The sequence below is a fragment of the Nannobrachium achirus genome (assembly GCF_963921795.1).
Source record: "Nannobrachium achirus genome assembly, chromosome: 10".
In the NCBI taxonomy this organism is placed as follows: domain Eukaryota; kingdom Metazoa; phylum Chordata; class Actinopteri; order Myctophiformes; family Myctophidae; genus Nannobrachium; species Nannobrachium achirus.
This window is the reverse complement of record NC_137819.1, coordinates 27,891,136-27,907,694: the sequence shown is the minus strand read 5'-3', so window position 1 is coordinate 27,907,694 and position 16,559 is coordinate 27,891,136. Positions and strand designations below refer to the sequence as shown.

The 16,559-nt window shown below is 43.1% G+C and overlaps 1 protein-coding gene across 1 annotated transcript; it reads right to left on the bottom strand.

The window, feature by feature from the left end:
* Positions 1 to 632: 632 nt before the first annotated feature.
* LOC308292929 (mitochondrial import inner membrane translocase subunit Tim29-like) lies at positions 633 to 1,211 on the bottom strand (the record flags this gene model as incomplete). The annotated part of the gene is made up of 1 exon (XM_080735353.1): positions 633 to 1,211. One exon carries the CDS (start codon positions 1,209 to 1,211, stop codon positions 633 to 635), a length of 579 nt encoding a protein of 192 aa, XP_080591479.1.
* Positions 1,212 to 16,559: the final 15,348 nt, after the last annotated feature.

Below are 16,559 nucleotides of genomic sequence, written 5' to 3'. Positions count from 1 at the left end.
AAATGAATTCCGTGACCGTCTTACTATTTGAATTTTCCCCATTCATCCCTTATATTGATATCCCTGATGTCATTAATATTAAGCCCATATCAATGAATGCCCATAATATGGGAAAATGCAGATTCAACCAGTATTTCCATATATTATATGGAAATACTGGTTGAATCTGCATTTTCCCGTTCAAGTCACTGGAGAAAAAGAAGCTTACGTGACGTCTCATATCAGCATGGCTTCCATGTCAGTCACATGTGGACTATGACGTCAGATCTCTGATGTCATTCATCTCCATATTTGGGCATTTTCCCATTGTATTCACTGATGAAGCCGGTCGATTTGACATAATGGCCCAAGTGCGTGCCACCAAAACTGTGGGAGGAGTAGCGTGGCAAAATAAAGTTTATCTGGAAAGAAAGAAAGAAAGAAAGAAAGAAATGTTGAATGTCAGTATTAGTGTGGTTGCCCTAATAGGCAAACCACACTAATAACAAGAAATACTGTTCCTACGAAACAGTGTGGGCTCACATGGAACACCATGTTATGGGCCCAAAGATCTACCCGTTGGCTGCTCCTCATTGGCTAAGGGCCCTGCCTTTGTACTGTCGGTAATTCTTTTGAGGAGAATAAACTTGACCTCACTCCTCCTCGTTTATGTCGTAGTCCTTCATCTTGGCGTCCAGCACCCACCAGCGTCCTGCGAAGCCCACGTCCAGCACGCGCTGAGGCAGCTCCCGCCACGGCACCGCCAGGCCGGCGCAGCCGGCCTCGTACAGACTGACGTCCGGGTCATAGTCGGCGCGCCACGCCAGCGAGGCCACGCCCAGGCTGAGGTGACGCATCTGCCCCTGGTTGTGCAGCTTGGTCAGGCTCAGCACGTGGCCGGCAGAGGCGCCGCTGCGTATCCGCGGCGACAGGAGCCCCAGCTGATTGGAGGATTCGAGGAGCGCGCTGTGGAGGGAGTCCTCGTCGGGATTGGTGTAAGTGCAGGCCGAGGCTCCGCCCAGCAGGCCCAGTAAAGTCAGGGCTTTGAGTGGTCGCTCCCAGGCGCCGACCACCACCTCTTTGCATGCCTCCTTGTAGTCCGACACAATGCTGCAACACCACGCCCCCGCTCTGCTCTTCTTAAGCCTTTCCCACCGCGTCGCCGGTGGGCCAGCAGTACACAATGACCTCATCTTCATCATCACCACCTTCATCATCCATGAGCTCTTCATTGTGACACAAACAGGCCAGGAACTACATCAATGTCAGCGCTCATGTGCAGGCAAGATGGCGCATGACGCAGCACACTGCGGCTCTGTGGTAGTATCTATAAGGAGTCCCACGTCAACCATGACCATATATGAAGTTCCAGGTTGATCGTTACAGTATGTCCAAATATGGAGTGCATGAAGTCACTCTGTCTAACAACCCTTTGAGTTAGTGTCATTGTTAAATGATTTACCCATCTATTTCATGCCAATATGGCTACCGTGAAAAAGGCTACAGATTAAGTGCAATGAAAATGGTGGCACCGACTCGTTAATCTCTCAAGAACTGAGCTCCAGTTAACTGAAAAGGACCTTTTCTTTGACGATGGCTAGCCAGATTGCCAGCACATAGACAGGTGGGGAAATGGAAGTTGGCTGTACAGTATGTTCATTTCTACTGTGCAGTGCAGTGTGGAGACCAAGTGGAGGGTGATGTGATGGGGCTAACAGCCGACTGTACTAGACACACTTTTGTCACTGGCTGCATGTGTTTGGCTCAGTGAATGAAAAGGTTGAAATAAAAATACTCTTTGCATGACATATTGTTCTGACAAAGTGAAGGCATTGTAAAGGCACTGCCATCTTGCAGAGCCAGTGGGGTTCCTGCTGGCAGGACAGGAGTGTGTCAAAGACAGGTTTTTCACAAGGATATAATGCTGACATAATAGTTTTCACTGGAACAATAAGGCTGTCTTTGACATGATGTCAGAACCCAGACAAAATGCAGGGAATTATGCAAAACCTTTTTTTCCGAACACACTCTAGGATTGTATTATCCTACAAATAACTGATGTTTTTTTTTCCTTTTCCTATAGACAAGACAACTTCAGGAAGTTGTCTGTGTAACTTCCTGTAGACAACTTTAAGTTTTCGGCTGTCATTTTCCCCCCATCTTGCTATTCTGTCTTTCTTTATACTGAAGGTTGTGGGTGTTGAGACTGTCAGACCTACTAGCTGATATGTGTATTCCATTGCTCAGTATGGAATGTAGACTATAGTAGCCCAAAGTACCAACAATAGATTGCTTCCTCACGTGTTGCAATTGGAGGAAGATTAAATTATAGTCAAAAGAATCTCATCTCTCGTTTCATGTTTATATTCATCTTCTAACTATAAATTATGCAAAAGCTCTGTCTGTCTGTCTGTGTGTGTGTGTGTGTGTGTGTGTGCGTGAGTGTGAGTGGGCGTGTGTACCTGTTCTTTCTGCGTCCCGAGGACCTTTCAACCAATCGACTTCAAACTCAGCATTTTGGGTCACATACTCAGGCAGTTTCAAAACCCATAGCCCAGATGAGGGACCTCACTGGAATTCCTAGTTTGTTGTAGGATAATCTTAGGTTAAATGTAAGCTATTTCCAATCCTATTTGAATGGTTCATGAGATCTGTTACTACAGTATGTACAGTACTGTAACTGTTATTGATTAACTCAACTGTTGTTGATAAATATAATATTCGAACATATTTGTATATCGTCACTGTTGGGCAGAAACCCTGTATCTCCAGGTTTCAAATGTGTACGTTTTCAAGATCTACAAGCACACATGAGCAACATGAAGTTGGCGAGACGTTCTAAATGTCAGTTTTGATCCATTTTTGTTATAGGGTTCAGTAAGTTGCAGCCTATGCTTCTGTAACAACCTGGTTTTGAAATAGACCTAATCAATTTTCATAGATAGTGAAAATGGATGTACTGTACATTAAGCTTTGTCACTTTGTGACAGCAAGAGCCGTTGGCCGCCGATGCGTTGTGAGCTCGTAGATCAGCTATTTTTGCGCACTACCTTTGTGCAATGAAGTATAACAGGGCTTAAGCTGTTAATCAGAGTACCTAATCAATTTAGTTGATAAAAAATATATTAGAATGTTTTTGTACAGTACATATGAAATACAACAAAATGTAAATAATCGATTCGATTTGGTAAGAGGTTCTGAATGTCAGTTTTTATCAATTTTTGGGTTAATTGCACAGCCCTGTACATTTATAGAGCGATAGTTATTGCCAGACCCATGAAATGGGTAGGCCTACATAAGCAAATGTCTGTCCGGGTTTTCTATATAAAGGGTATATATGATGATGACATGATGATGACATGCCTACAAAAGGCATGATGTCATAAATGATGATGACAGACAGGGGGTCTGGCACAACCAGGTTGACCTGGTCTAGTTTTATTGAAAGGTCCTTTAATACTGCTCAGTTCCAGTTATAGGACCAATGAGCAGAATGTCAGCGGCACAGTTTCAAACCCAATAGAAATGACCTGTCCTTTGTGTGTAACACCCCCCACCAGTGCACTTCAGCTGTGTGCCATCCGTAGCCATGGAAACAGGACCAAATTAGAGACTTTTGGGAGCTCATCTGGCTGGGGTTCACCAGTGACTCATCAAACTTTCTCCCCAAAAATGACACAAAGCAGCAGCACATCCAGGAAGGGAATGTTCTAGTCTCCAGTGGTTCTCAAACATTTTCATGTCATGCCGTGGTCCCCAAATGAATATGTATTTGGCTGACAATTGGTTTACAATATGTTGTGCCATAAAAGATTTATGGTGTTAAAATGTTAATATTTTTGAGCGGTGTTAACCGCTCCTTCGTCTGACTTTGTGTAGGTCCCTATGTCCGTATTAGTGTCCGTATGAGTGTCCTTATGAGCGCGGAACTCCATGTATGGAGACAACGTCACGGACAGAACGGCTACAAGGAGATATGCTACACTTTTTGCTGTTCAGCTTACATTGAAACTTAAAGCTAGTCTTCAAAGTGTGACACTCCAATGTGAATGGGGAATTTGCAATGATTTTGATGCTATATACTATGCTTGAGAACCAGTGGTTTAACCAAAGAGTATGGGGGTTACACCATATATAGGCCTACACATTTTAAAAACAAATGTATTTTTGATGATCACTGCTCAAAATGTCTAAAATATATAGCAGGTTTCTTGGCTATATAATTCAAATACTTTGTCATTCATGCAGATCCTTAAGAAGACGATAATGCATGCATGCAGATGTTGAGGTTATGTGTGTGCGTGCATGCGCGTATTCACACTTTGCACGATCAAGAGAGTGTCAATGATGACAAATGGCTCCATGGAGTTCACCAGAGAGAGAGGAAGTGAAGCGGTGGAGGGAGGAGAAGAAGAAAGGGTTGGTTGGTTGTTTTGAGGTTGTTTAGTTGGTTGGTTGCAGCATGCGGGTGGAGATTCAGAGATAGCGTTGCCAAGCGTGAAATCCCATTCCTTCTCTGGGCTGCTCCGTCCTCTGCACATCAGTGTGCAGGCAGGCAGAGAGCCCAACAATGGAAGTCCTTCAGTGATTCATATAGAAAAGCTTTTTCTCTGCTTGTGACTGTCACCTTTTATCTCCCCCCTCCTCTCTCAGCACGTACATATACCTGGTAGCTGCAATATTAGTTTATTGATGTTGACAGTGAATAATGTTGACCATCAATTATTCTGTCTCATAAATACTTTTTGAAGCGGTGAAAGCCGCTTCCAAGGAGTGGCTTTGTCTGTCCCGTACATGTTTTTTTTTTTTTGAGGATTCCCATAGATTCTCAAGGAGCGAGAATGTCTGTCCCATACATGTCCCGTACATGTTTTTTTTGAGGATTCCCATAGATTCTCAAAGAGTGAGAATGTCTGTCCCATACATGTCCCGTACATGTTTTTTTAGGATTCCCATAGATTCTCAAGGAGTGAGAATGTCTGTCCCGTACATGTCCCGTGCATGCAGAATAGAGGATTGGTCAAGCTTCACATGACAATTTGGCCCTCCTGAAAAAATCATTCATTCATTCAGAATTCATAACAATATAGAACTAAAGCACATATAGATCTAGAACACAGAATGTATAGATCTAGAACACAGATTTCATAGCTCTAGAACACATAGAATAAAAATTCACCGCTTCACTTCGAACCGAGGTTTAATTTTCCTCCGTTGCGTCAACTACAAATGGAACTAGAAAGGTGCAATTCTGAGAAGTTGCACTTACCCGAGTCGCGAGGAATCTGTTGGGGAAAAAAAATCACACCAGTGCGAAGTGAACGGTGCAAACACGACACACATGCATATCTCCTTGTATGGGCCGTTCTGTCCGTGACGTCAGTTATCGTCACTTACCATTTATTTTACATTTTGTGATACACGTGAAGCTTGACCAATCCTGTCTGATAGGAAATGATATTGTCCAATCAGAAAAGGGACAGAAAACGTCCGCTGAACTCAATGGACTTTTGAGTTTGCAGAAGAATTTACAGAAAAAGGGGTTAAACTTTAAATCACTGTCCTTTTTCTATGGTGCTCAGTTAATATGTGGCCAACTACACAGAGATAGAGAATAGGAGTTGTCAAACGGCATCGAACTCCAGTGGGCCACCATTGTAGCTGCTTTGCCATGCTATAGCAATTATAAGCAGCCAACCAGAATCTCTGCAAGTTCATTAACAGAATGCCAGATTACATGTCTCAGGATCAAACACGTAATGAGGCGAATCCTCCCGTAATGACCACATTAATCCATGCTTTCACCCTCATTTTGTCTTTCTCGCTCTCTCTCTGCTCTGAGACAAACCTGAATTCATAACAGAAATGGCTATCAGACAGAATGCCAAGTCACCTATAGAATTACAGATCCTGATTCAAATGAACCTATTTGGTTTTTACTCATATTGACCCATTTCTTGGACTCATTTTCCATTTTAATTTGTGCAGTGCCAAACAAATACAATAATCTCAATATTACAGTTCAACAGCTGATCTGCAAGTTTAAAACGCATCTGCAAATATTCGCCAGGAGCACATAATGACATTGTAACAGCAGAGATGGTGTGTGTGTGTGTGTGTGTGTGTGACAACAAGAACCAGTAACAAGACTCCCTAATCGGGAGATAAGTGACCGGAATGAGCAGCTTAAATAAGATTTTGTTCAGCTGCAAGTGACACAGAATTTGCTTGCAGGCCACGCATTATTATGAAAAAACTGGACCATTTTAATCCTGTAAGGCAATACATTATTTGCCATGTAGGTTAGAGTGTAGCCAGGTTTTCACTCTACCTCCGGTGATTTAATTAATTAATGCACCATTGACCAGAAAAGCTTGAACCTACCTACCTATTGTGCGTAATTGCATGCCGCTGCTGTCGAGTCATCCAGTACACGCATTGCAGAGGCGAAGGGAACGCTTGAATGAGCTGCACATTTAACTGTAATATCAGAATGCACAGTGGAATCAGAAGTTATGTTTTTTCTTTTTTATTTCCCCTACAACTATTTATCTATGGGGAAACAGGAGAGAGACACAGCTGTGTATTTCACAGCAGTCGTCCTGACTACAACATTGACTGTTAATTGGGCTATTTTCTAAAGTGATTCTCCCGCTGCAACTAGTGGTTACAATAGAGGGAATCACGCAATGCTTAATTTGACCATAATTGGCGAACAAAGCCCATCCCCTGTTAGACGGGATGAAGGATGCTGCTTCCTATTAGTAGTGGCGTCTTCTTGTGGCCTATTATGCTGCTGATGGACTAGGCTGGCCTCTGGACTGTGGCTACAAACATGTGCGCCGTCGTTTAATTACCCACAGATCCTCAAAAATAGACAAGAATAGAAAGGATTAGAGAGGAATCAAATTATTTGTATTAACACGTGTAATACCACAACAGACTAAATCTTGTAAGAGTGCAACATAGTGTAATAACTAAAACCACAGTGGCCATTTTGGACAAACAAGCTGTATTAGATTAGCGTGACAACAGTGAGGAGCAGTGTGCTAAACGGCCCTTGGAGAATGAGTAAACAGTGAAGCAGTCACATTGTCTGCTGAGTGGCTTAACTTAATGTTCCAGGAATAGATTGTTTTTCTATCGTCATTTACCTGACTGTCTATAGTGGCTGATCATAACTGCAGCACACTGTAGCTCTTCTTTTTGCAGCCGCGTACTGAAATATACAACCTAGAGTATCTCCGCCAGATAATCTGACATCCTCAATATGACGGCATATTGACCTCCAAATATGGATGGTGGATCTGAGATTATGAATTGTCAGAAATATTCAGAATGATGTGAAACATATTCATAAGAATTCATAATACTAGTCCTGTACCCGGGGGTGTGCACAGTATATGAGTAGACAGTATATGAGGGATTGAATGTCCCTGAGGAGTCTCAGAAGTAATGTTGGAGAACCCAGACCGGTGCCCCTTGGGCAGAATGGTCACCATTGACATCCAGTTGTGCAATACCCGTTGTATCCGTCTGTCTGTCGGTCTGTCTGAGTCCCTTTCATGTCCATACATTATATGGAGATCTCTTATCTCAGTCTAGCTATCTTTTATGCCCATATATGGTGTTCCGTGTCCAGGCCAGTCTATGATGTCATCTCTAACTTTGGGCACTGTAGTGATGTCAGTCAGTGATGTCAGTCATCTCCAAATTTGGTCATTTGTTTCATCATGTCAGACAGACATTATTTTGGCATTGTTTCAGCATGCGGCTGTTACCATGGCATCGACACTGTTTAGTGTCAGTGACGTCAGCATTCGGACAGACGGCAGACAGACATTCTGTAAATTAATAGTTATAGATGTGAAACATATGAAGGGATTTCATTCCATGGCCTACTGGCAATGTGTACAAGAAATGTGGTACTGATCGGTACAACGGTTTACGAGATTAGCCCTGGACGGACTGATTTCTCCCTTAACTTTGACTTGGCGGAGATAACAAAATGGATGGTATCATATAAGATTTTGAGTGCATGACATGTGTACTTAAAACTGTAATTACATTTAAATCAGCCCATTTTACCCATGGCTATTGTGGCAGATAAACGCAGCTAAAGGTGTAACATTAATTGTGGAGGTGTTATAATTATCTGCTGGGTGCCAGCATAACTGGATTTGACTATGTTGGCACAGTAACATCTAAATGAAACATATTCACATTTAAGTGAATGCTATTACCTACAGCTGTGTTTACCCACCACAGTGGAAAGCCAATTTGAAATGTTATACAACGCTTTTAGTGAGAGTACCTGCAATATTAGTTTATTGATGTTGACAGTAAATAATGTTGACCATCAATTATTCTGTCTCATAAATACTTTTTCCCCATGCATGTATTATAAATGTGCATCTTCTACGTATATACTTGAGAATGTGACTGTGAGTGTCCTATAGTTCAGTGGTCCCCAAACGATGGTGAAACCCATTTTTGCGTTCTGGACCATTGTTTATGGGTAATGAGTAAAAATCCCCTTTTATACTGTATAGTTCCTTGTATGGGGCCCAGCAGGGAGTACACCAAATGTATAATTTGGGTCTTGAGCTGAAAACGTTTGTGGACCACTGCTGTAGGGGACGCCACTCTTGCAAGTGTATATCCAGTGTCTGGCAAATCAAAGGCAATCCAACACATTCCTGCAGCGAGCTGATTCAAATTTAATATTCTTAGCAGCAGTCTGCCAGGTAATGACAGGACCTTTCTTTAACCAACCCAGAGATCTATCACTTCCTCTCTCTGCTTCTCTCTTTCCCCCCTTTCATCCTGTCCCATCGCCTCGGTTTGTCAGACTGTGATCTGCCCTGCTTATCTCATCCACTGGGACTCTGAGAGATGGGGTCCCTTTTTGCGGAGGGATGAAAGGGGAAACATAAAAAGCCGCTGACACAATCGAGGCACGGTCAAATAAATTGGGACGACACCTCTGGCTGCGCGCTGTTTTGATTTGCGCATTTGATCCTCCGGTCCTAACGAAGTCACAATGTTTCTTTCAATTTTGTTGAGAGGAGCTGAGCTGGTGATTTATGAAATTTGATTCTGTGTCTTTCCTCTCCTCCCTCAGTTAACTACCATCCTCTAGTATCCACCCCACACACCCACCTCTCCTCCTTTTACTCTCAGTCTCGCTTCAAACGCTTTAATCAGCTCTTGGTGTGCTTCTTTTTAAGTAAACGATTGTCCATAATGTCTTCTGGCGTCGGAAGGCAATAAGCCCCTCATTGAATGGCATAGATCTTCTGCTGCTATCATTAGATCACTAGGTGTGAGTGATGGCCTCCATATGGCCAGCCTAGCCCCTATTCTCACCAGTAAGAGTCTGTGTGTATTAGTCATGCCTGCATGCCATTATCACCATGTGTCAAACACGCACCTGGCATGTGTCTCTGTGTGTGTGTGGCATGTCCACATGGTTATGTGTGTGTGCATGTTTGAACGTGTTATGTGTGTGTGTGTGCGTGCGTGCGTGCGTGCGTGCGTGCGTGCGTGCCTGCGTGCGTGCGTGGGTGCGCACGTGTTTGAGTAGGAGGGTGGCAATGGCTGTGCAGGTAAAGTGGTTGTCTGGGAATGGAAGGTTCCTGGTACGATGCCCCCTCTGGCAGCATGTTGAGGTGTCCTTGAGCAAGACAGTTAACCCTTTAACTTCTCCCGACAAGCAGGTCGGTGCCTTATGTGGATGCCTCCAAGGACTGTGGGTTTCTAGTGGTTGTCTTGTGATTTAAATATCATCTTAACATTTTTAATTTCTAAAATATATATCACGGCCCAGTGTGCCGATGCCAAGCAGCTGATGGCCTCACTCGTTGACAAGCACACTGTCCAAGTTGGCAAAGCCGTGTTGGACAGATTATGGTACGATATCACCCATTTTGAAATTGTACGTAGCCTACTTGACAATGACATGGGTGTTATAAGCTAATGTTAGCGGGCTTGCTAGATAGCGAGCTACATAATGTGCTTAAATATCACTTCCACACAGCTAAAGACAGCATGGCTTGTGTAACGTGTCCTTTGGAATAGCATACACGTGGTAATTCATTTTACAATCAGTAATAGTTACTCAAATGAGTAAAAAATTAAGAACAGAATGTCCACTATAGTTGACATAACAGGCTGAGTTTCAGGAGGATAGGCAGACCAGACTACACTTAAATGCTAGCCGGGGATTGCTTCCAATTTTGGGGTTTGATCCGGTTGGGAGCGGAACCACCTACGTCATGTTGTAGTCCTCAAATGACTACAATTTGTCCGGAAAAAACTGATTCAGTTTTAATCCCCTGCGCTCAAGGACGTACTTATAGGCCCTACCTAATAAACCCCTTGATGCGGTGTAGTTTTGCTTTTGGAAAATTTGTTTGGTATACCGGTATGCATATTTTAGTCCAACTCGTAGTGACTGGCAAGATTATACTAGGCAACTCGAGCATTTTAATAGGGATTGGGGAAACAAACGGAGCGAACCTAAACAAAGTGATACCGCCTCTTTTGCTTGTGGTTTCCGCCTGGACCGGATCAAACAGCCCGTTGTAAACGAATACCAGGCTTTCCTCTTAGGAAAGACTGGTGACGCGAGGTTACTTGAATGCAGATCATTTGAGTGTAGCCTATATATTTTCTGTCTGTTTTTTGTGGATGTAGGCCTACTGTAATGTGTATTGTACTGTACGTGTACCTCTATCTGTGTGCTTTGAACTTGTGGCAGCCACATCATCACATTCTGATACATGTACATGTAGGCTACTGTACATACAAACAGTATACTGTAGGTGAAAAGTGACAACCTAATCTTTCCACCTACAGTAGTAACAGTGTCATGTTCACCATATAGCCCCAGCTGCACATACTGTTTACACAGCTCTAATCACCGCTCTTCCACACACCTGGGCTGCATTTCCTGTCACATACTGTACAAAGCTATGTGTGCAAGAGTGTTGTAATGCCACATCAACTCATCCTGCTAACGTGCATAATGCATAAGCGACCAGCATGAGCATTGAGCAGCAGTGCTCAATTATATAATAATCTCCTTCGTTGATGTGAAAATGAGTGCATGCTGAATCTTCTGAATATAATTCACAGCTACAGTATAGCGACTGTTTTCATTCACAGATCTGAGTGTGCATGTGCATTTGTTTTGTGTGTCATGCATAGGCGTGCATGAGTGACAGAAGTGTGTGTGTGTGTGTGTGTGTGTGTGTGTGTGTGTGTGTGTGTGTGTGTGTGTGTGTGTGTGTGTGTGTGTGTGTGTGTGTGTGTGTGTGTGTGTGTGTGTGTGTGTGTGTGTGTGAGTGAATGAATGAATGAATGAATGAATGAATGAATGAATGATTTTATTTTCGTGTCTGGCTGCCTTTCGCAGCCCATCCCTTACGGGATTATTCAGACACGATTTACATAACGTTTTATTTTTTGTGTGTATTTGTGTGTGTGCATTTTCTGTCGTCATTGTCCCATGTCACGCTTTTTCCGCCATCTGTCTGCGCTACATCACAGACACCCACAGCTGCAGTTCCAACTTTGTCACTGGTTCCCAACAAGTAGCGCCACAGTGGCAGTCTCCGCACCGACACATGAAATGTAAAGTTCTCCTGAACCGAGGTGAACCCACCTGAAGAGAGAGGGATTGGAGGAGAGATGCAGCAGTGTGGTCTGTGGCTAAGATGAATGATGAATCCGGCGAGGGATGAAACACAGAAATCTGGGAGAGGCAGAGATGGATAAAGGCAGGCGGGAGGTATTTCGGCGACACAAAATGGCAAAAAATTATACAGTGTCGTGTTCTCAGTGTCACGTCTCAGCTGAAAATGTTGTTTCATACATTACTGTATTAGTTAGCCACTAGATCTTTAACCCATTTAGGCCCAGAATTATTGAATGCTTTAACCAGTGAAAAATAGCAGATATACAAGCTCACAGCGCGGCACCGAGTGCCGCGCTGCAAGATTGTAGATCTGCTATTTTTGAAAAAAGTCGTGAAAATGTGTGCAAATCTTTGAATATGTATTTTCAAAGCGAGCGTTTGTAACTCAAAATTTGCTTCTGTGTGGTCCCTGGAATTAAATATTTTGAGATGGGGGTCCGTGACCAAATACATATCATTTTGGGGGTCCTTCACATGAAAAGGTTTGAGAAACACTGACATAGTAGTCTCTCAAGAACAGACTAACTGAGCTCCATTTAAGTGAAAAGGACCTTTTCTTTGACGATGGCTAGCCAGATTGCTGACACAGAAACATAGGTTTTTCAAAAAACCTTAGAAGGATTCAAAAGACACATAGAATTGGGTCAAAATTCAAATTTTCACGATTTAAAAAAAATAGCAGATCTACAAGCTCGCAGTCGCAGCGCGCTGTGAGCTTGTATATCTGCTATTTTTCAATAGTTAAAGCATAAAATAATGATACACAATATTGTGTACCCGTGCGTTCTAATATTAATATAACTATCAAGAAGTAAAGAGGCAGAGAATTGCATGAACTAAGTTCCCTTCTGCCAGGAATTTGTAAGGGACCCAGACATAATGGCCTGGGCTGGATTTTCAATTTAGCGATGGCAGGCTTTGTGTAATTTGCACTTGCTCTTGTCAATACTTTTCATTGCTTTAATTTATAAAAGCCACAGACACACCACTTTCAAACTTGGCTGCAAAAATACGGTCACAATCTCACACACACCATACATACAGATGGTGACAATAAAAAACATAAAATGTTAGTAAGGCCAGAGCAGCTTAATGTGCACTCACGGTGGCATTGATTGTAAACATCCCTGGAACTCTACTGGAGGCACGCTGGGCAAGACCTAGCCCGTTGTGTGCCTAAACGGAAGTACCGGAATTTGGCACAACCGCACAAGGAAATTACATTGACGCTTAAAAAATATGTTTGCGTTCTCGTTTCTGAATGAAACGAGTGTTATGATCGGTCGAAAAAGATTATTCCCGGGGGAAATACGTAGGACGGAAGTCCCGCCCCTATAGATACTCTCTGCATTAGGTCGTGACCAGGCTTTTCTCTTTGCAAGGCTGGGAACGAGGCTATACTGGAGGTATAGAACTAAATATATTTCCTCCTGTTTTGATGATGGTGGTGGACGGTGCATGTTGGTTCAAAATCTCACCATAGGCATTTGCGTTCAAATGGGTTGGGAGCTGGTGAAGGCCATGGCATATGCTTCAGGTCATTTTCATGACTCGTCAAACAATTTAGTGACACCCTGTGTCCTGTGGATGGGGCAGAAGAGACAACACTCATCAGGATAGAAATGTTTCATCATATGATAATCACTCACTATACCATTGTATTGATTTGCAGTAACCCTTCCCTATAAAGGGACCAGTGGACCCAAACATGCTAGTAAAATTCCCCCCACAGCATAACAGAGCCACGGGACCCCTTCACTCTCAGGGTCAAGCATTCAGGCCAGTACTCTCGAGTCTTGATGTATGGCACACATGCACTTGACCATTTGTGGGGAATTTGGTGAAGGATCTGACATTATCAATCTCCTAATTTCTCTAGACTATTGCCTATGGTTTTTGCACCACTGAACCTTCGTGTGTGCGTTCATCTTTGTAATGAGAGATTTATACACTACAACCCAACTATCTCTCCCTATATGTAGTTGTAATGTCGACAGACTGTTCTTGCTGAAAGTCTGATCATGTCCTGAATTGACATTCTCCTGTCACCTGAGGAAGAGAGACTCTTCTGTTTTTCATATTGCACTAAAACTCAAGCATCACAGTAATTGAATGGGCACAATTCTGACCCCATTTACTCCCTCCACCCCTATTGTAAATATAGATTTCCCTTTAGTCACCGTTCCCACTAAATCACTAGCCAGTTGAGCAGTCTTTTTGACTGAAGTCCCTGCCATCCACGCCCTAATAATGAACCCTTTCATACAGTAGGCACGTACAGTACATCTTTTCCTCTTGCCATCTTGTTGCAAGATTTCCTGCTCAGCATTTTTATACATGCCACAGAGAACGATAAGACGTTATGAAGTGTATCATGCAGCACCCGTGTATGGAAGCAGATGCATTTGATATGTTTTTCTGCACTCCATTTTTCAGAGTTTTCCTTTAATTTGTCACATCTTTAAAGGTGATAGGCCTACACCATGCATTTAAAAAGTATTTATGTCATATTGTTTGTGTCCCAAAAACGTTTTTCAAAAGGTTTGAGGCTAAATTACCACTCCTGAATAGAGAGCCTCTCATTTTTGAATGGCTCTCAGAGCATTTTCAGCTGCAGTACCACCTTTGGCCTGAACTGCTTTTAACCTCCACCTTCCCAAAACCAGAGAAAGACACAACGGTCTGAAATGGGACTTTGTGAGGATGGAATGTGCTAGTGGGACCCCAGAAAAAGGTTTTAAAATAGGAAAAGTGAATTTTCATGGTGTATCACCTTTAAATTGATACTATACATTATCTGTGCATGCACGCACGCACGCACGCACGCGCACAAACGCACATACTACATTATCTCTGCATGCACGCACGCACACACACACGCACACACACACACACACACGCACACAAAAAAACACACACACAATACCCCATCCCCACCCACACATGCACTCATAAGTGTCTGAAATTCTAGCTCCCACCACCACACCCCGAGAGCACTGTGCACAGTGCCAGAAACCACATTTAATGAGACTGCATGGAAATGTGAGCAGAAGAGATACTATCCAGAGACATTGCACACACATGCACGCACGCACGCACGCACGCACGCACGCACGCACGCACGCACACATTTTAACAACCTAGAACAACCTCACAAAACATTGTTATGTAAAAAAAAAAAGCTGTTAAAACACAAACAATTTTTGCAAGCAAGGTGAAAAAGAATGTGTCCATGAAGATTCTCATTAAGTGCAAACAAAATCCCTCTAACGCTTACAGTATGCAGTACAGTAGTTATTGTACAAACACATTCATGCACAGTCTGCAATCTACTGCAGAAAACAGGGGCGTCAATTGGGTATGGCAGGGGTATGCAGCTGCCATACCCTGGGTCCAGGGGGGAAGATAAAAGCTAGTTCTAAATATGAATCCATGAATGTCTCTTTGTCTATCTGTACGGATTATTATCTTGGTAAATTACAGTAAAATAACTGCAAATGCAGAATTTAACAAAATGGTCACTTTAACAAGGTATTATAATTATATTATAGGTATATATAACTAGTAAGACACCTGAGGGTGGAATGCGACCTCAGGGTGACATGCGACCTCGCCCTAAAGGGCGGGGTCGCGCCTATTCTTGACTATCTGGCCAACCACAGCGTTTCTCTGACGATTCTAGTTGTTATTATTCTTGGGGGAGTTTGTTCATGTTTTTGTGAGGGTATCAACCCTAGGAGACACGGGGAGAACATGTAAACTCCACACAGAAAGGCCCTATCGCCAACCCCACCTAGGGTGTGAGCGATAGGGCCTAAACATGGAGATGTGGAGAACACTATATGGAGATAGTCCAGTCCATCATGTCATATGGGACTACCGTCATAGACAGTAGCCATTGTTAGGCCGGAGTCAATGGCTGGCTGTCTGTCTGACTGTCTGTACAGGAAGTGATGTCACATGACATACTTTTTATGCCCATATATGAGTCATTCTGTACCACATCTCCATGTTTGGGCCAAACAGGTTCGCTCCATTTCTCCATGTATAGGTCCAAATGACCAACGTCGAGCTTGACAAGGAGGATACCGCACATTGTACCTCATCCACCCTTTCTTCTCTCTCCTTTTGGTATCTTTATCCTCCTCCTCCTTTTTTTCTTTTTTATTCTTCTCTTTTTTTCACAGCCGCCCCCATATTTACTTTAGAAAATATATATTAAATTCTAAGAACGTTTCGAGTATCAGTTTGATACAAGAGCGAATAAGCGCTACACTTCTGGAATCCTGTGCGTCGACTTAAAGTCGGATCCAGGCCTAATAACTTTATCTAGCCGCCCCCGTTGCCACCTCCTTTTCTTTTCTGAGACACATTGTACCTCATCCACCCTTTCTTCTCTCTCCTTTTGGTATCTTTATCCTCCTCCTCCTTTTTTTGTCTTCCTTAGTCTTGTGTATCCTTTTCTTTTGGCTACTGTCTATGACGGTAGTCCCATATGACATGATGGACTGGACTATCTCCATATATAGTGTTATCCACATTTCGTGTAGCCGCCCCGTACAGGAAGTGATGTCACAACTTGCTGACATCACACTGCCACCTCCTTTTCTTTTCTGAGGCACATTGTACCTCATCCACCCTTTCTTCTCTCTCCTTTTGGTATCTTTATCCTCCTCCTTTTTTTGTCTTTCTTAGTCTTGTGTATCCTTAATTCTCTTTTGGCTACTGTCTATGACGGTAGTCCCATATGACATGATGGACTGGACTATCTCCATATATAGTGTTATCCACATTTCGTGTAGCCGCCCCGTACAGGAAGTGATGTCACAACTTGCTGACATCACACTGACATCACAGAGGTTACGGAAGGAAGGAAGGA